General features: G+C 51.3%; 2 protein-coding genes across 3 annotated transcripts in view; one reads left to right on the forward strand and one right to left on the reverse strand.

Annotated features, from left to right (window-relative positions):
- CDH23 (cadherin related 23) overlaps nucleotides 1–24,643 on the forward strand; it is a gene marked incomplete at its 5' end in the record, with an annotated part of 329,115 nt that overhangs the window by 264,521 nt on the left and 39,951 nt on the right. The gene's annotated exons all lie outside the window — the stretch shown is intronic.
- Nucleotides 1,983–24,300, reverse strand: VSIR (V-set immunoregulatory receptor). The gene is made up of 7 exons (XM_080937544.1): nucleotides 24,128–24,300; nucleotides 12,880–13,299; nucleotides 12,341–12,397; nucleotides 6,983–7,090; nucleotides 4,183–4,210; nucleotides 3,321–3,517; nucleotides 1,983–3,158 (listed from the first exon to the last, which is right to left on the reverse strand). The coding sequence occupies exons 1-7, from the start codon at nucleotides 24,207–24,209 to the stop codon at nucleotides 3,121–3,123; spliced, it is 930 nt and encodes a 309-aa protein (XP_080793670.1). The 5' UTR covers nucleotides 24,210–24,300; the 3' UTR covers nucleotides 1,983–3,120.

Genomic DNA, 24,643 nt, shown 5'->3' on the forward strand with positions numbered 1-24,643 from the left:
AACATATCAGAACCTCGAAACCCAGTGAAATATTTATCCGTTGGCAATAATGCCGTTATGGAGATCCTTGAAGGCCCAGACAAAGCCAGATCCCCAGAGTGGAATCCAGAGGTCCTGGTTCACCAGGCAGCCATTAGTCTTCACCCTCACAGGACTTGAATTCATTATAGGGAAGGAAAGTGCTGGGGCAAAGGAACAAGCATGCAGAGCAAGAGCCAGATGGCCCATATTCTCTGTGGTCTGGGACTGGCACTCAGCTGGGCTGTCTGTTTTCAAGAGACTATTGCACTAACCCCCCCCATCCTGCTTGGCACCCCTCCTCCCCCAGTTCCTCTTTTGCCTATTTTAGTTCCCTGAGAAGTTTTTAGTTCAGCTCCTACCATGGCAGGTTCAGCACTGGGATGCTACCTCAGCTTACACCCAGGAAACCTTTTTTTTTTTTTTTTTTTTTTTGAGGTAGCATCCTAACAGTGCCCAGGTTAGGAAACAAAGGGCCCTCAGTGGCTCTTAGCCTAGCTGCCTCCTCCAAGTCCTTCCTCCAGAAAACACTTCTCGAAGAAGGAGCTACCCCCTTCCCGGGCTCTTGGCCTCTCCCCAGCGGAAGTAGGGTAGTTCCAGGGTTGCTCTTTTGAGAAGTTGGTTCAAGGCACCCTACAGTACTCCAGCAGCCCCAGCTTGATCCACAATAGCTACCAGTGGCCCTTTGGCTTGCCAAGAAGCCCCCTGCTGTATCAGAAATCTTTCCTACTGGACCCTCCCATCCCAGTCCCAGGGAGAGCTTCACTGGAGATAGTAGAAACCCTCCAGAGAAAGATAAAGCGCCCCCTCCAAGTTTCTGATTTTCTAAGGATAAATTGTGAAATACCTCCTCAAAATACACACTTCTCTCTGTAGGCCTCTGCTAGTACTAAGAACCCAATATGGCCCTTGAGGCTACAGGATTCCTCCCTCCTCCTGGGAAGCCCAGTTCCCCACTGTGTCTTACCACCACCCCATCTTTTGCCCTAAGGGCTAGCACCTTGGGGCACCTCCATTTTCCACCCCAAGACCCTGCTGCTGTCTCCACAGCAGCAACAAGGTGGCAGCACCCGAGTTCATGAGTCTACAGAGCCCAGACCGCACGAAACTTCACCCAAAACAGGAAACCACCAAGCTGACATGCCTTTGCTTTCAGGGTCCCTAGAAGAAAAGACTAGAGCCCTACAGGAGGGAGATGGGCAGGAAGTGAGTGCCTGTCCTGCCAGGGGGCTTCCTCTCCTTCCCACAGAGCTGCAGCCACGCAGGGCTTCCCACAGTCAAATTCTTAGAAGTCATCTGGGTGGTGAGGTCTGAAGCTTAGGGCTGGAGACACAGGTCAGGCTTCCCCAGGGGACAGGCTATGTTCATTGTACAGCTGGTCTCTGGGTTTCATTCTGACAGGCCCCATAACCCTGTCACAAAACAGATGGCACCTCTCCAGCCCATTATCCCCAAAGACAAACGAACGACACATTCTGTCTATATAACTGCATAGAGTCTAAGGCAACAGGGGTCATGATTTTGATGTCCTGGCCACCCTGACACTCCTATGATGATGATACAAAGCCTCCAGGATCCCCAAGCCCCAGGCATAGGGTGGCATCCCACAGGGGCCTAGGCTCTTGGACCTCATCAGACAATGTGTCTGGGTTCCCAGCCGGTAGCTTATTGCTGTGTCCCAGCCTGAAACTCTTCTCTCCCCGACCACCTGTCCTTCGGGAATGAACGGGTTTCTCCCTGCCTGCAGGCCCAGGGCGTGAGCTTTCTTAGCAGGTCTAGCTCAGCCCAGCCACTGGAAGCTGCAGAAAGACAAATGTTACCACTGGGCTGCTGCTCCCCCACCCCACCCTCACCCCACTCCAGGGCTACTGTCACTCTGTAGACAGGAGGGTGATTTGCCCAGCTGTATCCCTCCTCACTCTCAGACATCAGCTGCCCCATGCCTACCTCAAAGGAACTACCCTTACTCTTCATTTCTTTAAAATCCCTTATGAAGATTCCCCCAGTGTGCCCAGGTCATGCCAGACCCTGGAGATGGGAGCCAGACCAGGACAAATGCTTCTGTGTGCCTGAAGGTCACCCTGAAGTGAGGCTCAGAAGAACAGTGGTCAGAAGCCCAGATCCCTAGACTCCCCACCCCCATACCAGGCTCTGGACCCCCCAGGGCCTTAAAAGTGGGTGCCTCCAATCCACTCAGAGCTGTTCACACCATTGCCACATACCGCTTTTAATAGCATCTCGCTCACACTTAGGAGTGGCACAGCATCGTTAGGACATCCTGGAGGTCACCTTTGCCATTGCTCCACACTGAACAATGGGAGCGGCGGATGTTGAGGACAGGAAGGAGGTGTGCCACCCCCTCATCATCCCCATCATTTCTCTCGCCACCTCCCACATCTGCTGGTCCGGGTCTCACATTGCTCAAGACACTAATGAGCTCGAAATGGCTCTTGAACCTAACATGTACTTCCTGTTTCAGAGCCTCTGGCCACTGAGACCCGTGGGCAGCCGCACAGGCAATGAGAGCCCACAGTCACTTCAACTGTTGGCAGACCCTCAGGTTGCTGGTGGAAGACTGCTGAAAAAGCTCCTCTAGTGGGACATAGGCCAGCCAAGCTCCAGAATCCAGGAGCCAGAGTCAGGCCAACAGAGGAGCATCCTCGGGCAAACAAGCAAACCAGCCACACCCCCACAGTGGGCAGGAATCTTTCACATCTTGTGTCTCTTGCCTGGGAGGGTAGCAAGGTGCCTATCTTATCCCATCCGGGATGCTGGTTTCCATGAACAAAGGCTGTTGCCAAGCTGGACGTTTGTAGGATGCAGGTCGTTTGACATCTGTGGCTGGAGAAGCCAAGTCTCTAGGGAGAACTCGGCATCCCAAGATCTTGAGAACAGCAATGAGTAATCCAGCATCTCCCTGCCCCACAGGTAGCATCCGAAAGTGGCGGGAGAGGGTCCGTGCATCTTGTAAAGCAGAGTCTAGGCTCAGAGCAGGAGCAAGGAAGCCAGAGTCAGTGCTTAAAGGTCTGTCCAAGAGCCAGTCATAGATCAAGTACACCTGTCCCTGACCCAGGTACCATGGTCCATGGTCCCTCAGCTGGTTTAGATGGCTTCAGAGTTAGGGGAGTCAGGGACTGGATCTGTGAAAGAAAAGATAAAGAAGTGAATGACAGAAGGGGGTGGGTGGGTCTGTGTTCTCTTGTTCAACTCTGCACCATAAAGATTCCCCAGTGGTGGGGGGAGGGCTGCAGAGCCTAGGTCCTATTGTCAGTCAGGGTGCTGTAAAACCAGGTGACACTCACCCAGGGATGGGAAGAAGACATCTCCGGGGCCTGGAGGAGACAGAGGTGTGTTGGGGTCAGAGAGCAGGTGCCGTCCTGACTCAGAAGGTTGCCGCTGGGCCACATAGGACAGTGGAGGTCTGGTCTTAGCCTCAGGCATTCCCTGGAAGGGTGGAGTGGTCTCATAGCCTGGGTTTTCGATTCCTTGGGTATTGCCACTAGAGAAATAGAATTGGGGGGGGGGTGATTAGTGTCACCTGGATATCTGTGCCACTGGGCACACTCTATCCTCCCTGCCTTCCCCTACCCCTTTCTTTTTTTTTCTCCCTGGCTGGGACAAGGACAAGCTTTTGAAAGCTGTCCAGCTCCGAGGTCCTGGTGAGATCACAGGTAGAACTTTTCTTTGACCGATCTAAGAAGCTGTCGCTGCTGAACACATTGTAGGACAGGGACCAAGCTTCTGGAGGTGGCTAATTTCTGAGCCCATCTAAGCCAGCCCATGGACAAGCACAACAACCAGAACGTTGTTCTGCCTGCCCATGTCTAATGCATCCCCTCAACCCCACCCCTGCCCAGAAAAGCCATCGGCTTGCTCCTTCAAGCAATGTTTAACCGGACAGCTTCTTCTTGGAGTGGCACAGGTAAACCTCAACCAGGCTGGGCCTGGGCCATAAACTTCTTTGCATGTTGTTTCATCTGTTCCACTCCTCCCCATCCTAAGCAACGATGATTACCAAGACTCATAAAAGCATATCCAAAAAGAATCAGGACATGCCAGGAACTAGCTGTGTCTTGTGCTGAGCAGAGGCCCCACATCACATAGAAACACCCCTTCCCTGATACCTGGTCCCAGGAAGTTTCTCAAAGTCACCGTGGGACTCACCTGTCCATCCTCACCAACTCCTGAGCACCTACAGATACACAGAAAGGCTGGTCACAGGAAGGAAGCTTAACATAGGCTGCACCCCCAGAACCCTGCACTGTTCCCTAAGGAGAACCGAGTTCCATGTGTCTGTCCAGCAGGTGGACCCAAGGTACAAGTGAAATGTGTCCTAAGTCAGACCTTGAGGATCCTAAGTTTCAACCGAAAACCAGGTCCCAGCATCGATTAACTATGGCTTCTATCAGGAAGTTGCCTCTCTGGTCTTTAGCCACAACTTGTTGGGTGGATAGTTCAAGGTCAGGTCTTAGAATTAGAAGTCTCCCTATCACTCCTCGGCCTCTCTATCCACTTTCTTCCCCACAGGTCATTACCACCTCAGCCCATCCTTAGGGTCCCCCTAAAACCGGCCATCGTCCAGAGGCAGCAACACCAACTTCCCCCTTTCTTGCAGCTCCCCACACCCTCCCACAGATCCCTCTTGTGGGAGGAGGTTTGCATGGGGAAATGGCCCGGGGGTGGGGGCAGGGGGAGCCTCTGCAAGATGAGCACAGGGAAGTTGCACAGAGTTCCTGAAATCGAGTTCACTTCTGCTGACAGGGGCTCTGCGTCAGGCTGCGTGGGCTAAGCTCATCCTCACCACTCTGCTCTGGGGTAAAGATGGGGACCTCCATCTTAGGGCTGGGGTCACTGAGCTGCCGTCTCTTTTCTTTTGACCTGAGCATGCTCATTCCCAGGCAACCAACCCAATGCCCATCCCAGCCCTGACTTAGTGCCCTGTGTACCGTGAGCTCACCTGCCGTGGGCCGGCTGCAGCGCGGTGATGGCATACTGAGACTGGCTGGCTGCTTTTGGTTGTTACTCTGGGGTCAGAGTGGATCAGTGACTCACTATGCAGACCAGGCTAGCCTCGAACTTACAGAGATCCTCCTGCCTCTGCCTCCTGAGTGCTGGGATTAAAGGCATGCACTAGAATAGATTCTTGTTCCCTTCCTGTTGCTGTACATGGGGCATTCTTACTCTGGGACAAGACATGACTTTTCCTACTCTCAACATGCGTGAGGTATACCCCATTCCAGCCCACTGTCACCTCAGGGCTCTTCTCTAAGTCCAGGTCATGTGTCTTCCCAGGACTGAAGGAAGTTTGCAGCCAGTGTTTAAAGTGAGGGTGTATGCAATAGATGAACTGGGATCTGTCTATAGAACCTCTCATGAATGGCATTCTAGCCTGGTAAAACACACACATGTGCACACACACTCACACACATACACACATACACTCACTCATACACACATACACACATCATATACACAACTCTCACATATACTTATACATGCCCATATACACTCATACACTCACATACACACTTACACATGCACATGCACATGTGCACACACATGCACATACACACTCATACACGCCCACACATACACATGCACATACACACACTTCATTTTTCTTTCCTCCAACCATCTCCATCCCAGTAGATCTCATGAGCAGAACAGGAAGCCTGCAGAGACCCTGTAAGAAAGGCTGGACCTACCAAAAGGCTGGGTGAGGCCTTATACATGCTCGCAGCCCCCACCCAGAAAGGTCTACTTTCCAATTCTTGACCCCTGATCTGACAACATGACCAGGCAGTGCTGTGGTGTGGGCAAAAGGAACAGAAAGCACCCTGGAATTCCTCCAGAGCCTGGCCTCCATGCCTCTGGGAAGAGGGACTAGGTGGCTTTCCAGGCCATTTCTTCTCCCTGCAGAGCCCTGGGTTCCTCCTTCACTCTGACCTGCCTGTCACTTGCTCTATACTGCCATGTTAGAGACGCCCTCAGGCAGGCCATGGCAGGGTCATAACTAGATGGAACAGTCTGAGAGGAAGGGCGAGGTGGCCACAGCCCACTGTGGGGCTCCAGGCTGGGCCTTCAGGAAAGAGGGGAAGGGGAGATGGCAGGCTGATTGGGAGGTGAAGGGGAGGCCAGAGGAAATCTGGTGACAATGCTCTTTCCCTCAATTACTTTCTGCAGCTAGGCAGAAGGAAGAGGCTGGGGAGGGACTGTAAGGGCAGAGGACTCCCCCCATCCTGACCCCCACCCCTTGGAGAATGCAGACTGAACAAGGCTCATAGGAGAGGCCAGAACAGACAAGAAGCACCAGTCACCCAGCAAAGGGATGTAACTGGTGTTTGTGGCTGTGAACCAGCGGCCTAACTACTGTTTATTTACAGTGTGTCTCACTAGACAAATTAGGGAACCTTCCTTGGCCTCAGTTTGCCCATCTGTAAAGTAAGGATAGCAATGTCCCCTATTTGAGTTGCTATGGTGACTAAGTGAGACCCAGAGGCCAGAAACAGGACACAGTTTCTGGCAGGGTAGCCCCAGCGGCTGGGGGCCACCTCGGCTTTGCACTCACAGTGTCCTGAGACATCCAGTTAGTCAGTTAAATGGCCTAGCCTGGGCTTTAGTTGCCCGTTACAAAACAAACCCAACCATAGGCTCCAAGAGACCCACAGGTCTCCAAGAGATGGCTGAACGGAATTATCTTTATAAACCAGTTTGAGTTTGCCCCACCCTTCTGTGTGGTTACCTATTCGTTCCTATGGAGAGTGCCAAGCCAGCCCTGTCTAGGTACCAGAGCAGCTGGCAGACATCAGGCCCAGAGATAGACACAAGTAGCTGCCCTTCTCTCTCAGCCAGAACCAGCTGCTGGCAGGAAGAGTCGATATGGACAAAGTAGTTCTCGGGTCTCAAGCCTCCATTGGCCTCCCAGCCACGAACCCCCACCCCCATCCCAGAGGAAGGTACTTACGGCGGTGAGAGGCCACCTGCCTCTGCTTATAGACCAGCAGCAGGATAAGGGGAAGGCAGAGGATTCCCACAATGCAGGCGCCCGTGGCCAGGGCTGCAGCCGTGATGCCTGCAAGGACAAAAGCACCTGGCATGAGGGTCCCCTTCCTGCCGCTTCTTTTGAAGGGAAACTGAGACACAGAGGCTTAGGAAACCTTTATAAAACCCCTTACTCCAAGGAGGCACCCACTGTAGAAACACATTGTTACCATCTGGAGCAAGGCTCTTCCTGGGAAGGTGATGAGACACGGGTGTAAGCACCCATGGCATGTGCCCTTTCAGAGCAGGAAAGATGAGAGGCCCAAGCAGCAGGGCCCCATAACCAGACCCTTAGTGACCTGCAGAAGCCAGGGAGGCCTAGTAACCTCCTTTCAGAGACAACCCTATGTCCCCGACCCCATGGGACACAGGGAAAAGAAACCTGTTCCCTCCACAGAGGCAGCTCCAAAGAAAAGAGAACAACCCCCCATCCTGCCTACAAGGGAGAACTGGACCACCCTGGACCTCAGAATGTCCACCAGAAGACTCTTCATGCCAAATGCCAGGGCTCAAGATCAGGAGCACAAGCAATGAAGGAAATTTAGAACCGCAGCATTGCACAACAGCAACTGACACTGAAAAAAAAAATGGATGCTTTACTGCCATGAACACAAAATACTCCAGCCTCACCAGGCATGATGGAACACGACTTTAATCCCAGCCTGCCAAAGGCAGAGGGGCAGAGGGGCAGAGGGGCAGAGGGGCAGAGGAGGAGAGGGGGAGAGGGGGAGGGGGCAGAGGAGGAGAGGGGGAGAGGGGCAGAAAGGTAGAGGCCGGCAGATCTCTCTGAGCTCAAGGCCAGCCCTATATAGTGAGTTCTAAGACAGCCAGGACTACAGAGATAGACCCTGTCTAAAAAACAAAACAAACCTCAGTCCACCCTTTGAGGAATCCTTGAGCTGTCTAGGGTGAGGACCCTGAAGTGTGAAGTGTGGCCTCTCTCTTTCTCTCTCTCTCTCTCTCTCTCTCTCTCTCTCTCTCTCTCTCTCTCTCTCTCTCTCTCTCTCTCTCTAACACACACACACACACACACACACACACACACACACACACCAGGAGAGAACCGGGCTAGGGAGGCAGGGGAAGACTAGAGAAATGTCAGTTTTGTTTTATATCTTTAAATAGCCAGAAACAAAGGCACAAGTTTAAAAATACCCAAGGGGCTAGAAAAATGGCTCAGTCCACAAAGCATTTGCTATACACACGTGAGGACCCATGTTTGACTCTCCAGAACCTTCTAGGCCACGTGTAACTGTGAACCTCACTGGTGGGGGAGGTGAGCACAGAACCCTTGGGGATCACAGGCCAGCCAGTTTTGCCTCATAAACTTCAGAAGAGATCAATTAAGAAATATAGCCAGAGTCAAAGTCTGGTTCTGCATGTTCACTTATATATATGTGTACACAGTAATGTACACACATACACATATACAAAATTCAAAAGTCCCCTCCTTCCCCTTAACCTGGGTCTCCTCACACAGTCCTAACCATCTATATCTGGTCTTGTCTTATGGGGTCAGAGGAGAACTTTGCCTCAACATCAAAACACAGTCCGACATCTCTGCCCACACAGAGACCTCACCTCACTCTTTCCAGGGCCCTGTTATACACAGCTTTCCCAAAATTAAAGACAACACCCCTGTCTGGTGGTAACATTGTTTACTTCTATTTTCAACAACCCTCTTTCTGGAGCAAGAACCCCTTAGGCTCCGGGTAGGACATCTGGACCTAAACACTTAGCCTCGCAGCACTGAGCCAGAGAGCATTTCGTGCATGTTTTCTCCATTGTGTGCGTGTTTTCTCCAAGGCTGTTGTAAAACTGTCTTGGAAAGGGTCATGCCACTGCAGGGGCCCTATGTCATGGGGGGTTGGTTTATTTCGGCCCATCTGCTGACTCCAAGAGTTTAGCTGGGAACAGACGAGCCCTTAGAACCACAACTAGCGTAAGCCCATTTCCTTCCCAATTTGAACCTTTCTCTCTGCCAAACCATGCGTAGGCTCTCTTGTCATAGGATCTGGTTCACCTCCAGAGAGCTCTAGGAGCTGGATATGCCTTGGTCTATACGCTGCCTCTGCACTTTACTTGGGAACAAAGGCCATTTTTATCCCACTGTATGATAAGCAACCTGGAAGCATAAATATGCTCACAGTGAGCTGTATGGAACCGAGCAGACCCTTGGCAGGCATTTTAGAAGTACCCATTGGTATGGAAACAGTACCGATTGCTAGGCAGATTGCAAAGGAGGTTGCAATCCACAGTAAAGCAGATTCCCTGCAGGTTTTAATGTGGCTGTGCTTGAACGTGGGATATTGAAAGTAAGAGAGTTCTGTAATTCACACTGTTCAGTGTGGCTGAATTCCATCCTAGGACCTTACTGTGGGCAATCTGAGGAGCTGGCTGCAAAGCACTTGTCTCTCATCCCACCGTTACTAAGCAACGTGTGGTACAGTTAGCCAGGTGCTCACAAGCTGCCTTGGTCAGAGACTCCCTGCCTGACACTTTGGTCTGCAAGTGGCAATCCTGCCTTCTGTGGCCTGTTTGCTTTCATTCACAGAGCCTGTCTCCTTGTATGCTGCAGTTATTGTCCAGGCTCTGGTAGGACAAGCCCTGGACCCAGCTGCCCTCAGAGGCTTAAGAAACCTTTATAAAACCAGCCTGACTTCAGTTCCCCTTACTCCAAGGAGGCACCCATTGTAGAGAAAGCTTGGTTACCATCTGGAGCAAGGCTCTTCCTGGGAAGGTGCTGAGGCACTGGTGTAAGCAGTTGCCAAAACCACCCCATGGCATGTGCCAGGTTCTTTTACAGCAGGGAGGCTGGGAAGCCGTGGCTTGTTCAGTCTATGTCCAGAGCCTGTTCGGTACCCTGTGGGTGTGTGCAGAGGAGGCTGAAGAAAGCCTCTGGCAAATCCTGCCACATTAGGGATGGGAGGGTTACATAGACAGGCTACATAGCCCTGTCCTGATCTCAGGGGAAATCCAAAGCCCCTTGGCAATGCTATCAAATGCCAGCCCACACCCTTGGCAGGTTTCTTCCCTTAGTCATCTCTTACCTGAAACCCACTTGGACTCTTACCTAGTTTAATGTAGCTACCCTTCCCTAGAATAACATTTAGCCACTAAGACTGGAATTAGAAAAGGAGACCCCAAGGATCTTAGCTGGGAGCATCATTAATAGATCCAGGGAATGCTGCGGCCGAGCACTTGTGTGTGAACAAGAGTTGAGGTTTTAAGACCTTCCAAAGTTAACGAGCAGTATAGAATAGTTCTCAGCAGCTGTCCGTGGGGCCTGTTTAGCCATGGCATGGGTGGCCATTGCTAAATACATTAAGAAGCCGAGCCATGTCTGCTCTCGGTTCTCATCCTACCTTGGCACAGGAGTGGATGAGTTTCCTTGAGACATTAGGCCTCATGTACATCAGGAGGAAATAGGAGCCATGCCCTTCATGGTGCTGAAACTGTTCTTGTGGACTGGTGGCTGAGAGTTCTACTATTTTTTTCTCCACCTTCCTGGTTCTAAAATACAGTGGGTTTCTCATCCTTGAGATACCTGCTTAGGTAGCATTTTCTTCCCTGTTAAAGGGATATAGTCATTCCCATTCATCAGTGGAGAAGTGATGCAGGAAGTAATAGAACTACCCAGAGTTTCCACACACACTCCCAAAAGTACACCCTAGAATATAGCACACACACACACACACACACACACACATACACACACACACACATATGCCTATTTCTAGTGTCTTGACTACTGGAATATATATATATATATGATTAGATATTTATAAGATCTAATATATATTAGAAATATATAACATTTCTAATATTATACTACTGGAGCCAGGAATATAGAAAGGAATGTCAGAGGGCATCAGAGTCATCCCCTGCCCTCAAACAAGCATGGCGTGTTTTTGTACCTCAACAAACCAGTTTGCTGAACAAAAGCTCAAGGAAACAAGAGCCAGAAAGAGATTTCCCAGCTCCAAGAATTGGCAAGGATTTAAACATCAAAACCCAAGGATGGAGATGCATGGAGAAGAAAGACTAGCCACCTTGGAGGTCAAGTTCAAGGCTTCTACTACACCCTCAGAGTCGCAGGAGCAGGAAAGTCCCCTACCCCCTTAGCCTGAATGTTCTACCATCTTGTGTCTCTGTCCTCAAGACTGAAAGCATATGGCTTCTTTTCAGAAAGTTCTGCTGAAGTCAGGTGTGGTGGTTCACACCTTGGGATCCCAGAAGTTGGGAAGCAGAGGCAGGAGGGCTGATCCAAATCTGAGGCTAGCCTGGTCCACATAGCAAGTTCCAGGCCTGCCAGGCTCCCCCCTAAACCTCATTTCCCAGCCCATGCCATGCAGGCCATAGCAGAAGCAGCCGTTTGCAAAGACGATTCTTGAAGAAGAAGCAGGACCAGGGTGATTGCTCAGAGTGAAGGAGCCATGGGGAAGTGAGCTTGCCGTGTCCCGACAGCTTGTACATGTGTGCACACAGTGTGAACTGCCTCATGGGAAAGGAGAGGATGCTGAGAGGGGAAGTGAGGCTGACAGGGTGGCTCAGTGCTGAGGAGACTCTCGAGCTCAGCAGGCTGTGTGGCAGAAGGGCTGGAACCAAAGGCCTCATCCCCACACTGCCATGGCTCTAGTTCAATTGAGCGAGTCACTGTGGGGCCGTCGGTTGCCTTGGAAATATAAGTAATTTGCATAGAAAGCGGTCGTGGTCATTGAGTTGGGGCTTGAGTGAGGATGTAGCTCAGTTGTCCGGGTTCTAGCTCAAACCCTCATGTTTGTCTAGACTAAAGGTCAAGATCACAGTTTTTCTTCTGCCTCTCCAGGGCTTAAGCAAGCGCTCACACTGAATGCCTGGCACATCTATGAGCCATAGCCCTCTTCTCACAGAAGCCATATGCTCTTGTCTACTATATATGCCACAGGGCATTCTCAGACAAACCTCCATGTGCCCAGCCTCTGTGAGAGCAAAGCCCTCTAACTCCCCCATAAGGCTTCTCCCTGGGCCAGCACAGGACTAGCAGCTACTCTCCGCTCTGCCTGTCTAGTCTTCTAGCAGAGAGAACAAGGGAGACGGGCTAGGAACAGGGCCAGAAAGGCTACCGACCAATTCCTGCTGTGCCCCTCTGCAGAGCGTTGCTAGTGACACCTGCCTCACAGAGTGAACAGTGACAGGAGCAGGGCCATCTGGGGACACCATGAAGAAGGGACAGGGGGATGAAACAACAGAGAGGGTATGGGGGTCTGCAGGTGAGCGGTTCTGAAGTAAGAGTCCTTACTGTCACTTTCCTGCTCGTTAGACGGGTACGCTGTGCATGCTGATCCCGTGCCTTTGCCTGTGGGAACAAAGAGGGGTCTATTAGGTGAGTGTGGGGCCCATGAGGTCGCAGGGGGTTAGTCCAGGCTAGTGACTCCTCTCTCTCTCCTGTCACAAGAATGCATGCTAATACCTGCCTGGCAGTGCTCACCCAGGGAAATCTATACACATGTGCTCGTGTCTTACATTCCCAGCTGGACAGACTGACAGATATACACACTCACTTCACAGTCATTTGGCCGTGATCCACTCAAACTCAGGACACATTCAGTCCCCCCTGTCTGTGTTTTCTCATGAGCAATGTGACTCTGTAAGTTGAGATACATACATCCTCTTACGTTTAAAAAAAAGGTCACACTGTCACAAATAGAGACACACATACATCCGTGCACCCCTTCTTACACAAAACTACATAGTCGTGTGGCAGATATGCAGACACCCCCTCAAGCACACCCACTTGCCCCAACTCCCAGCCATAGCTGTCTGTGCAGAACATCTCACCTGTCTGTACCTGCAGTTCCATGTACCCATAGAGCCGTTGTTCTGGGTGGTGGTGTTTGATTTCTACCACCAGACAGCAGTAGAGGCCACTGTCCCTTGGGGTCACATTGCGCAGGGTGATAGAGAAGTTGCCATGGAGGTCAGACGCTACCTCCAGCCCATGTGTCTGGGACTGGTCGTGGCTAGTATTTGCTGCCGGGTGGTTTCCATGGTGATGATGAAGGTACTGCGACGTTAAGTTGCGTATGGGCCGGTGTTCTTTGCACACTTGAACCTCGCCTCGTGAGCTGAGGTACCACGTCTTGTAGACGGTCCCTTTGGAGACGGGGCCCAGAATCCTGCAGGTGAGGGTGGCGTTCTGCCCCTCCGGACACACGTACAGAGAATATGGAGTCGAGACCTTGAAGGCTGCTACCAGACCTGCTCAGAGAGAAGAGAACCCTTGTCACCTGTCAGGACAAGGAAGCTTGACTTCATCCTCCTCCCGGCAAGCCAGACCCTAGGCAGGCCAGCTGATCTCCTGAGCCTCTGGCTTAGAAAACACTCCATCTCAACCCGAATGTGAGGAGCCTCCAGGCCTCCCAAGCAGGAGAGGAGCCAAACAAAAGACTGGCCAGCCAGCATGGGGCCTTCTCCCAAGTAGAGCATGAATTCAGTCTTACCGTAGGCAATGGTCCCACATTGGACAGCTCTGCCCTGCACAAGAAGGAGGTCCAAGGAGAATAGAAGGCCTCAGTCTTTGGCCACGCTTCTGAGGATTGCTAGCACCTTCTACCCACCCCCACTCCTCATCCAGGTAATACATTTTCTATCTAACCGAACGCCCACATGGGCGGGGCCGGTGCCTGGTACCCTACCTCAGTTCCACAGCCAATGACTGACCCAGCTGAGCAGGCAAGCCTGCATTAATGACCCTGTGGGCAGAGGCAATCCAGTGCCCAGTTTTCAGAGACCTGGGAGGGTGGAAAATACTCTTCTAGGAATGGGCACGACCCCTCTGAGTTTTTGGACGTTGAATAAGAATTTAAAATCGAGTACTACAACTGAGGCATGATGGTAGGAAAACGGGGAAAGCCAAAGCCTGTGAGGGACAGGGCTGAGGAATGTATGCCGGGCACCTGCCGCCCACCCAAATGTAGTCCTCTGCCCTAAGCAGATACAGAAATGCTCTTGTGCACCATAATCTCAGCTCCCGTTCCTCTACCGATTAGCCGGATGGTAGCCCCAAACATGCTTACGTAGCTGAAGATGACCCCGAACTGATCTCGCTGTCCCTACCTCTCAAGAGCTGAGATATGAATCTAGGACATCGACCCAGTTTAAAAGGCGGAGCCTCAAACCCAGGGCTCTGTACGTGCTGGGGAATCGTTCTACCAGCGGAGCCATATTTCCGGTTGGGAATATGTACTGGACACCCCATCCCTCTAACTGCGTGAGCCTGTTTTCTCCCCTGGAAGAAGAAAGATATTCATGGCAGCATGGGGCGGGAGGGGAGGAAAGGTGGGGATGCCGAGTGCTCGGGTCACCACATCTCAGCATTGCTTTGATTTTAACTTTTTTATCGCAGGGGTTACGGGAGGTCTGACAGATAGGGAAAAGGTTTAGAATACATAGATTATGAATGGAGCGTCGGGGTCACAGCTCGGTGAGAAAAATTACTTACCGCAAAACTATGAGGACCCAAGTTTCCCAGGTAAAATTCTGGTTATGTTAGGACAGGCCAGTAAATCCAGGGATGGTGAGTTGGGAGGGAGAATCAGGTGGGTGCTTAGAACTCGATGGCCAGCTAGATATACTTGGTGAAGTTCCAAATGAATGAGAGAACCCTGTCTGTCTTAGCTAGGGTTTTACTGCTGTGAACAGATACCATGACCAAGGCAACTCTTATAAGGACAACAGTTAATTGGCTTACAGGTTCAGTCCATTATCATCAAGGTGGGAGCATGGCAGCATCCAGGCAGGCGTGGTGCAGGCAGAACTGAGAGTCCTACATCTCATCTGAAGGCTGCTAGCAGAATACTGGCTTCCAGGCAGCTAGGAGGAGGGCTTTAAAGCCCACACCCATAGTGACACACCAACTCCAACAAGGCCACACCTACTCCAACAGGGCCACACCTTTTAATGGTGCCACTCCCTGGGCCGAGCATATACAAACTATCACACGATCTGAAAAGGTAGACAGGACACCTGCCACCAGGCCTAATAACCTGAGTTCAATCCACATGGTGGAAGTAGAGAACCAGTTCCTGCAAGTTTGCCTCTGCACATGTGCCATGAATTGTACATACACACACTCACACCCACACACAAAATAAATACATAAATATTTTGAAAGTTGAATAATGACAGCTGAGGTTGTCCTCTGACCTCCATACACATGACTACACAAGTAACATGTATGCACACACGAGTGAGCGCACACACACACCCTATGTGTATTGCTTGTACACTTTTGACTGCTCCATCCACCACCTGGACCTCCTCCTCTGATGCTCCCTCCCTGCTCACAGACGCAGGACTGGACGCAGGTTGGGAACCCCCTAAAGCGTGGTCAAACAGCGTGGTCCAGTACAAAGAGCCGCAGCCTGGTGTGGCTTTTGGCGTTGGAGCAAGGCGTCACTGAAGTCCAATGACTCTTGAGTCACTAGGCTGAGTCTCAGACTCATTGAAAGACAAAAATAAAAACAGCCACAGAGGCCGGTGGGTGTTACAGCCAGGGCAGGCATTATTCACATGACTGTCCTAAAAGTGTTCTCTCTACAACTCAAGAAACACCGAAATCCAATGGAAGGAAGAAGCTAACTTCAAACTCTGTCACAGAAATATGAATGACTAATAACAGACCACGACCTAGTACGAGAGGGCTTGTGTGTGTGAGTTAGGGTAGAAGAGGACCACATGGCCCCCAAAGAATGCCTGGGGGGCAGAGTTTTAAGCCTACAAAGTAAGGACGACAGACTTTCCAGAGCCAGCCCCTCAGCTCTGCTTATATACAAAAGAGATCTCTGGAATGCTGTTGCCACGGTGAGCAGAGATTTCAGACCATCTTTGGTGAGATACTATCTCCTTCTCAGGCAGTGACAGGCCCAGGAAGGGAAAGTGGTTTGGCTGAATTGCAGTGTGTCTGGAGTCAGGACCTGAACCTTAGTAACCTCAAGAGAAACAGGCTTCCCAGAAAACCGTGAGATGCAAAGATGCCCAGGCATATGGGGTGCATGTGAAAGCCAGACAGAGTAGGGTTAGAGCCTTCCTGTTTCACTAATAGTGAGACCAAGTCCATAGAGTAAAGAATTGCTTGCTTACCCACCCCCAGCAAGGGACCACTGGAGTCTGGCTTCAGTCCAGGCATGTATACCGTTACCAAGTTGGAAGACCCCAGAGCCCCTCTAACCTTCAGACATTGCATCTGACCCTTAATGTAGGGTTTTTTTCCCTTTGTTTCATGGGGGTTGCTGACTAACAAAGGTATGAATTTGTGGCTTGGGAGAGTTGGCTCAATGATTAAAGGCACTGGCTGCTCTTCTAAAGGACCTGGTTGAATTCCCAGCACCCACGTGGTCGCTCACAGCTCTAACTCCAGATCCAAAGGCTCCACGATACTGTTCTTCTGGCCTCCTCAGACATGAAGCTTGCACATGGCACAGAGACATGTACTCTGGCAAAACTTCCATACACATAAGATAATTTTAAAGCAGGGATTATTGATGTGGCAAAACTTGACTCCCAGTTTCTCTTTAAGACAGCAAGTAGCTGGCTTTGTCCACACCGGCCTGGAGGTTCCCTTATGGGCCTGTACAGACTGGGTATGGTCACTAAATCATGGCTCTGCCAGAGACAGGAGGGAGCTACCTATGTAAAGAGTCTTCCCGGACAGCCACAGAAGGAACCAACCCACAAAGAGTGGTGACAGCTATGTCCTCTCCCTGAAGCCAATCGGCAGCTACCCCAGCCCTCTCTCCTCTGTTCCATAACCCCTGCCTGAGAGCCACCTTGCAGCTAAATGGAGTTCCATCAGCATTTGCCCAGCACACAGCTCCTGGGGGCTGTCAGGAGGGCAGGCAAAGCAGTGGGTACAGGCAGCAGGACAAGGGGCAAGGCGCTCAGCGTCAAAGGCAGGGATGAGGTGGGGCTCACACAAAGCATGAGTGTCTCCTGAACTGGGGATTGGGGGTGAGGTGCCAAGCTGAGAGCCCTCAGAGCCCAAGCAATGGTGCTTCAAGCTCAAGTCTGCACTGGAACAGGAGGAAGGAATACAGTCCCATTTCACTGTCAAGGGACCATGGAGAGAGCAGGGTTCAGAAAGAGCAGGAGAGGAGTCGTGGCTCCAACCCAACTGTCCACACCCACTTCCATTTACCCAAAGTCACCAATAACCCTTCGTGAGTTAGAAGGAAGGGGAGGCTCTCCTTGGATAGATCGGAGTTGGGTTGGAACGTCAGATCTTAGGCTTAGAGACCTATAAGTGGGCAGAGAAGTCACAGGGTTTGTTCTGAAGAAGAACAGGAGCACCAGAAGCATCCCTTATGTCTGAGGCTCAGAGCGGCCTCCATAGGAGGATGATCCAGGGCACAGGGTTATGAAAAACAGCACACAGGCATACAGGCATGCAAAACAGCCTATGCATATTTCTGCACAGGTGCACTCATGCACACACACCCACACATACAAACACACACACACGTAAACACACATACAAACACACACACAGAAACACATACACATATACACACAAACACACACACATACATACACATATACACACAAACACACACACACATACATATACAAACACACACACATACATATACAAACACACACACATACATACACACACACACACACACACACACACACACACACACACTGTTGGACAGCAGGCAGCTTGGCTGGAATTATAATTATGTGACGGGAGGATGTAGCTCATTGTCAGCTGCTGATCCCTTAGGCCACCTGGGTTATTGTCCAGAAGACCAGGAAAGTGGGTGGGGAGGAAGGCCCCTGGCTCCAGGGTAGCCAAGTCTACATGGGACAGGAAAGTGTCCCAAGCCCTGGCCTGAGCTGTACCACTGAAGAGCATTGGCCTTTCGGACAGGTCCCCTGCTTCCACATGGCCCGGCTTGCCACTAAGACCGCCCTACACCTGCAGGAGGGAAGCTGGGAGCTACGAAAATTCCAGATCTGGGAACTGTTATAACTCTGTCCTAGACGGCAAGATTCCTGGGCCCAGGAGCCTTCTAAGCCGGCCCTTAGCTACATGAACCTATGCAGACCTCACTCTGTCTGCAGCTAAGAGAGTCCCATGTCTTGAAGCCCTTCAGTTCTGTTCTCAGGGAATGCAAGTGCCCACAGAGGCCCAAGGTATCTGTAGCTGGAATTGCAGGCAGCTGTGAGCCCCCTGACGTGGAGGATGCTGGGCACCAAACCCAGGTCCTCTGGAAAAGCAACAAGTGCTCTTAACTCCAAGCCACCTCCCCAGGCCCCTCACGTTCATTTCTGATATTAGGCACTTTATCCTGATATGGGTATAATTCCCCATTCCATATATTCTTGTTTTTAAATTACTATTATTATCATTATCATCATCATCATATTTTTAGGGGGGGTTCTTATTTGGCTTTGGATCTTAGAAGTTGATTAGTTGGTTTTGTTTTTTGAGCCTTTTGCTGTGCAACTCCAGCTGCTTTAAAACACAGAGGGGAGTGCCCTAGGCTGAAGGCTGAAGCCCAGGCTGGTCTTGAACTTGTGATCCTCCTGCTTTGGCGTCTCCAGCACTGGAATTATAGGTGGATGCACCGTGTTATGCCTCATCCTCATTTTAAAGATAAAACTGACTGGAGAAATAGCAACTTGGTTGAGGCCACACACCCCGACCGCCACCACCATCCACCACCCGCTCCTGTAGCTGAACAGGAGACCCACACTTCCAACCAGCTGGCAGACAGGAAAAGCTCTCCCTCCAACCCTGCTCCCCTAGGGGGATGGGGCTAGCATTTCAGCTTTCAGCTTTTAGAAAAGGAATTGACCCTGCGCCAACCCTACACTCAGAGCAACTATCCTTTCTGCTCCTGAGACCCAAAACCAAAGCATTCTTTTATTCTACAGATATTTAACTCAAGGCAGAGGCTGTGGAGCACAGAGCTCCCTACGGGAATCATCTAGTCGTGTCTACAGGTAGGGCGCAACCTCTGGGCAAAGTTTCAAAGGAACTCTTATTTGGCATCCTCTCTGGTCTTGTTTTTGAGACAGTCACCTCTAGCCACACATCAGACTCTGTGGGCACAAGGGGGATGGGTGTGTGTGTGTGTGGGTGGGTGTGGACAGGCTTCAGTATTGTTTCCCTCCACAGGCGTGCAAGCTTTACTCACAGTCACCAAGGCAACACCCCAGTTTTTGGAGGTGGGTCAGAGCTTGATTGGTCAAGCCAGGAAGGCCCCACCCAGACAGCTGAGGTCTGTCCAGCTGCTAGCTCGACAAGTAAACAATTATTTGACTGTCGGCTGTTATTGGCGTCACACTTCATGAAAAAGGAGATGGGTCTCTGGCCTTCCAGGCATGGGAACTGTTGATAGCTCACAAGTCCCATTTTCCAGATGTTCTCCAAGTGCTTGAAGGGAAAAGCTGGCCTATGTCTTTATCAAGATGTAAGGTACAGAGGGAAAACAGAGGCAGGGTCCAATCAAATCCCAGAGGAAGTGCCCCCAGGGTGAAGGCTGCAGGCTGAAGCCAGCAGGTCTGTGTGGAGGCTTCTGGGCTTGTGAGGACAAAGGGAATCTCAGATGTGTTTATTGATCCCTGTCCCAGCAGGAAGTGTCCATTCATATAGACCAAGGAGGGTGGGAAGGGGAAGCAGGGCTCTATGGGAGGAAGCCACACTTCCAGCGTCTTGGGAAACCGACAGGCATCCAGTAGAGCCCCTAGCCACAGTGCCTCCTGGGAAGGGCCTGGGCAGTAGGCCAGGGCTTTGGATGAGGGAGGCTCTTCTGGAGGATTCTGAGTCTCGAGATCTCTCTGAGGAGAACTCAACCCCATTGCCACTACAAACAGGTTCTCAGGGGTCAGGCCAGTGAGACTTGCTAAGATCTGAGTCCATCTACACAAGAGGCTCACTTGGTAGTAGTGTTCTAAGAGGAACACATAGGATTGTTTATTTAATTAACTCCCAAGCCTGTGAAGTGGGTGCTTAGGTTAGGACGACAAAGCACAAACAAAAGCTGTCTAGAGTCTCACAGAGAGTAAGTTGTGAACAAAATTTAAACCCAGGCCTGGGAGAAGCAGACACTTTCTCCAAAACTAGAGGTAACCAGAGACTGGCTCCACCTCCTTCAACAGATGGACAGCTGACCTGGCCAATGAGGGCTCAGCTTGCCTGGCAGCTGTAATGACTCAAGTAGTTTTGCTTTTGCTTTTACATTAAATAATCGAATCATAAAAAGAGGTGCTCATTCCCATTTCCGTGTTCTCTCTCAGCTCTGGTTCTGTCAAAGAGAAAGTCCTAACTGTCAGCACTCTCTTAAAAATGTCCTTTTTGATTTTTACTTCATTTATTTCTATAAGAGACAGCAACAGGTTGCCCAGGCTAAGTTTCCAGCTAACATTTAATTCCTTTATTTGGCTTGCCAACGGTGTTCTTTTATATGTTCTATTTATGGCCAATGACACTAATTTTCCACTTGTGACACAGACTTAAAATTTCCTTTAATTTTTTTTTCTTTAGAGAAAAGAATAGATTTAAAGGAAAAACAAGTAGGTAGATATTCACTCGGCACATACTACATAAGGGTGATAAGCAAATGAGCCCAGAATGCACTAAGGGGAATTACCCTCCCACTCCTCTTCTTCCTCCTCTTCTTCCTCCTCCTCTTCCTCCTCCTCTTCCTCCTCCTCTTCTGGGAGAGCAACAACTAGCTGCAACCTCTTCATTCAGCTGGCTCACTGCTCAGCTGAGGGAAATGTTGCTTGGAGCCCTATGATGAGGGAGTAGCTGACCCAGGGTCCCCTTGGAGGCTGAGACCCTATATACAAAAGCTATAGGGAGGGCTTGGCTAGCAGCAGAATGCATCAAGTTAGCTATTGAATGACTGGCTGGGAGCCCATCATCTTGGCTTCACTCTGGAGGTGGTCAACAGTAACTAGTCTGGGTATGGAGATAGGATGTGAGCGGACCCCCCCCCCACATACACACACACACACACACAAGCACACCCTAGGCCAGGATGGCTGTGATGGCCTCTTGCATAGGAGACTTAGGAGGAGAACCTTTAGGCACCCCTGTGGCCATTTCAGACTCTCAGTCCAAAAGGGTAGCTAGAACCAGCCTGGGTATCCTTCAGATGCTAGGACTCTGGAAAATGCATTCCCAATGATATTTATCATGTCTTCTAAATCCCGGACACTCATCAGGGCTCTGTAGGCAGCAAAAGATCAGGCGGAAAACTACTAGTATGGGGTCCCCAGAAACTAGGAGATGACACACTACCAGCATCACAAGGATCAGGCACCCTGGGAAGTCTTGCCCATCAGCTGCACACAGCTGCGTCTAAGGGAAGACATATCACCACCCTAAATTGTAGATGGAGGCTTGACTAAGGATGCTAAGAAGCTTGCCCATCTCACAGATGTCCAGCTAGGATTTGAATACAGGTCTAACTAGGAAACTGTTAAGCTGGAACAGAGGAAGCCCTGGGATGAAGATATATACCAGACTCCTTGCTTAAACACCAGGAAGGCCATGGCCTAACCAGACTTTAAGAAGAATCCAAAGGTATGAGAAGCCAGTACTAATTTCTGGCAAGGCCATACTGGTCCTGAGTAATAGTTGCCTTTGAACCTAGGACCTCAAGTTCAGTACACCAGGCTCGGTCAGTACCAATAGGTAACACGGGCCCCACAAACCCTCTGTTTTTCCTGCTTAGGCCTAAGATCCTATATCCTGAACAGGTGACTCCTTTAGCTTCTCTTTGGTTCCCCTTTCCTAGATCCATAGCAGGGAAGTACTACCTTGCAGCCTCCCCCCTCTGCCCTCCTTGTTTCTAGCCCCTGGGCATCCTATGACAGGGCCATCTCTAGCCTCAGGCTACTGGGCAGGGCTTATGGATTTCCTAAGAGCTGACCACTACCGGTTCAGAGGCTTACAGCACTGAGTTTACTCAATAGGGCCTTGCAGGCTTGTTTACCATGAAGGAGAGATAGCTGTCCCTCTTTGGGATACCACCAGCACTCCCGTTTGAATGGGGCCCCTGGGTCAGACTAAGGACAGGTAGGGTAGTAACTTCCTCAAATCTTAGGGACACTCATAGGGAAGAGGTTCTGCACCCCTTAGGGTCTGGGACCACCCCTTCAGCCCATGCCAGGCCAGGAAACAAGTGTGTTCCATGTACCTCAAGTGCCTCCTAAGCTCTGACTGTTTGAAGTTCCCCCAGATCCCCATCTCGCCCTGCCCCAAACACGATCCTTTCCAAATCAACCCATCCCCGACACTGATGGGGAGGGGGTGTTCAGCTTCCAGACCTCTTGGCCTGGTCTGATACAGGAACGAGAAGGAAGCAATGAGTTATGACTTATAGTATAGCCAGTGCTGAGGTCAGAGCAGCTCCAGGCTAAATGTTTCCTCTGCTCCCCCCACCCCCAAAGCCTCCTGGATCTCTAATTACCTCCCTGAACTGAGGGGAGGTGGCTTTCAGCTCACCAGGCAGTCTGAGTAGGCAAATGCAGCAGGCTGTACAATCTTCTGGGTATAGAGACACAGTTAGGATGGGGACACTCAGGGATGCTCGGCTCCTCTCAAGGCTTCTCTGCTGTTGGATTGTCCTGCAAGCTGCTCTGAAGCTCTAGGTCTTAGTTTCCCAAATTGGGGCTGCTGACCAGAAAGCCTCCCAGTCTAGTAAGGATAGGGACGAGGCAAGAAAGGGGGCCTCATGGAGTCTCTGGGGAGAAGGACAGTAGCCTGGGGTAGATAGCATACTGGCCTTCCTGCCTGCTGCTGTCCACTGCTCTTAGAAGCTATGTCGTGTGAGGGGACTTGGTGGCAAAACATCCCCCAACCCTGTCACCATCCAATATCACCACCCCATCCCTGCCTCAGGCTCTCCTGAATGGTAAGGAACATGCAGGCCAGGGCTTCAGTGGTCTGTCTGTAGGGTGTGGGCGCCTTCTTTCTTATCAGAGGTCCAGGCCTGCCTCCCAGGGTTGATAAGGAGTTAGTTCCCTGTCTCTCCTCCTTTTCATTCCCTTAACCCTCTTCCTTCTTTTCTGATGCAGCCATTGGCTACCTCTGCCAAGCTGAGCCCTCTGACTCTGTCCTGACAATGGTGACTTCCTCCATGGTTGGCACTGTCCCCAGACCCTTCCTCTCTCCTGCCGTGCAGGAGCTAGCTACCTGTACCCTGGGTTCTAAGCAGGGGAGTGTCAGGCAGGCAGTCTCAGAGGACATTCCTGTCTACTGTTTGGACAACTATCAGGGCATCCTCTTTTTCTTTGAGATCTTCTGCTCTGCAACAAACAAGAGCTCTGAGGACCACTGTGTCCCAGGACAATGTACATATTGTGAGTCCGGACTTTAGAAGTGGCATCTTCCTGTGTGGGGCTTCTGTGTCTGTGCTGAGGAGTTATCCAAGCCCCTAGCATGAGCTGATTGCTGGGCTCAGGGAGTGTCCCATGTCTTTCCTAGTGATCCATATTGGCTACTCAACTGCGATCTGGTTAAATGACTGGAACCCACTGATCACTCCAGTGGGCCATCAGACTTTCAGTACGAAGCAGGTGACAAATGTGCTCAGATCTAAGACTCACCCAGGAGTGCCGAAGGGGATAGGATACTAGGTCACAGCACCACACCCCCCAAGTCCTCTCAGACTCTGGTGACAAAAGGCAGGGAGATGCCCCGGTGTCAAAATCTAGTCAGCAACCACTGTGGGACCAGGATGATTCTCATCCTGTCCCTCTCCTGCCTTGCAGAAGCTCTTCATGGCCCCTGCTCTGAGCTATCTGGTCAGGGAAGTGTCTGGCAGGCAGTCCCTAAGGGACACTCTTGCCTGCTGTTTCAGCAGCTGTTAGCAATTACAGATGTGCCTGATGTAGAATGGAGACACCACTGCACCCTGCTGGGCTGTCCCAGCGGAGCGGCGGTAGGGTGGAGGTTACTGCAGGCTGAGGGGATTCCCGGTACTCCCATCCTGCCTGAGTACCCCTTACCCTACCGGGCTGTGCTCCCTGACGCTCTCCCTAGCACCCCACCGCCTGTGGATCTTACCTCTGGATGCAACCAGGAAGATAGCGAGGAACAGGGTTCCCCAGCGTGGGCTGCTGGCCTCTGGGACAGTGGGGACACCCATGTCGCCGTCGAGCCGGGCAGGAGCAGACACAGACTGCTGGGGTGTGCGTGGAGCAAGCGGGGCTCCGGGAGCCCAGGGAGCCGGCTGTACACACGGCTTGCCAGAGTGAATGCGGAGTCCGCGGCTAGGCGGGTGGCCGAGCGAGCTCTCCGCCCAGCAGCGCCCCCGAGGGGCGGCGGGCGGTACAGCGTCTCCAGGGCCCGGGGATGGGGGTGGGGAAGGGCTGGAGTTGCAGAGACAAGTGGCAAGTATCTAAGCAGCCACTTCCCTCTATAAGTCTCTGTGCTTTTTAGAGATCATGATGGCCGGGCATACTAAAGAGTGGGTCCAAGTCTAATCCACTTTGCCTTGCGGTTCTCCTAGTCTGGAGGCAGGAACTTGGGCTCTCTGCTCTAGTAGCCCAGGGTCGATAGGTAATCTGATGTCTGCAATGA

Source organism: Micromys minutus, assembly GCF_963924665.1.
Source record: "Micromys minutus genome assembly, chromosome: 25".
Lineage (NCBI taxonomy): Eukaryota > Metazoa > Chordata > Mammalia > Rodentia > Muridae > Micromys > Micromys minutus.

What these genes read in the sequence shown, in the direction of transcription:
- VSIR (XM_080937544.1), bottom strand. Translation starts at nt 24,209, where the DNA reads ATGGGTGTCCCCACTGTCCCAGAGGCCAGCAGCCCACGCTGGGGAACC. An exon ending in CTTCCTGGTTGCATCCAGAG is followed by an intron (nt 13,300 to 24,127) that starts GTAAGATCCACA and finishes CTCTCTGAGCAG; the next exon opens with GTCTGGTAGCAGCCTTCAAG. An exon ending in GAGTTGGTGAGGATGGACAG is followed by an intron (nt 3,518 to 4,182) that starts GTGAGTCCCACG and finishes CTATTTCTCTAG; the next exon opens with TGGCAATACCCAAGGAATCG.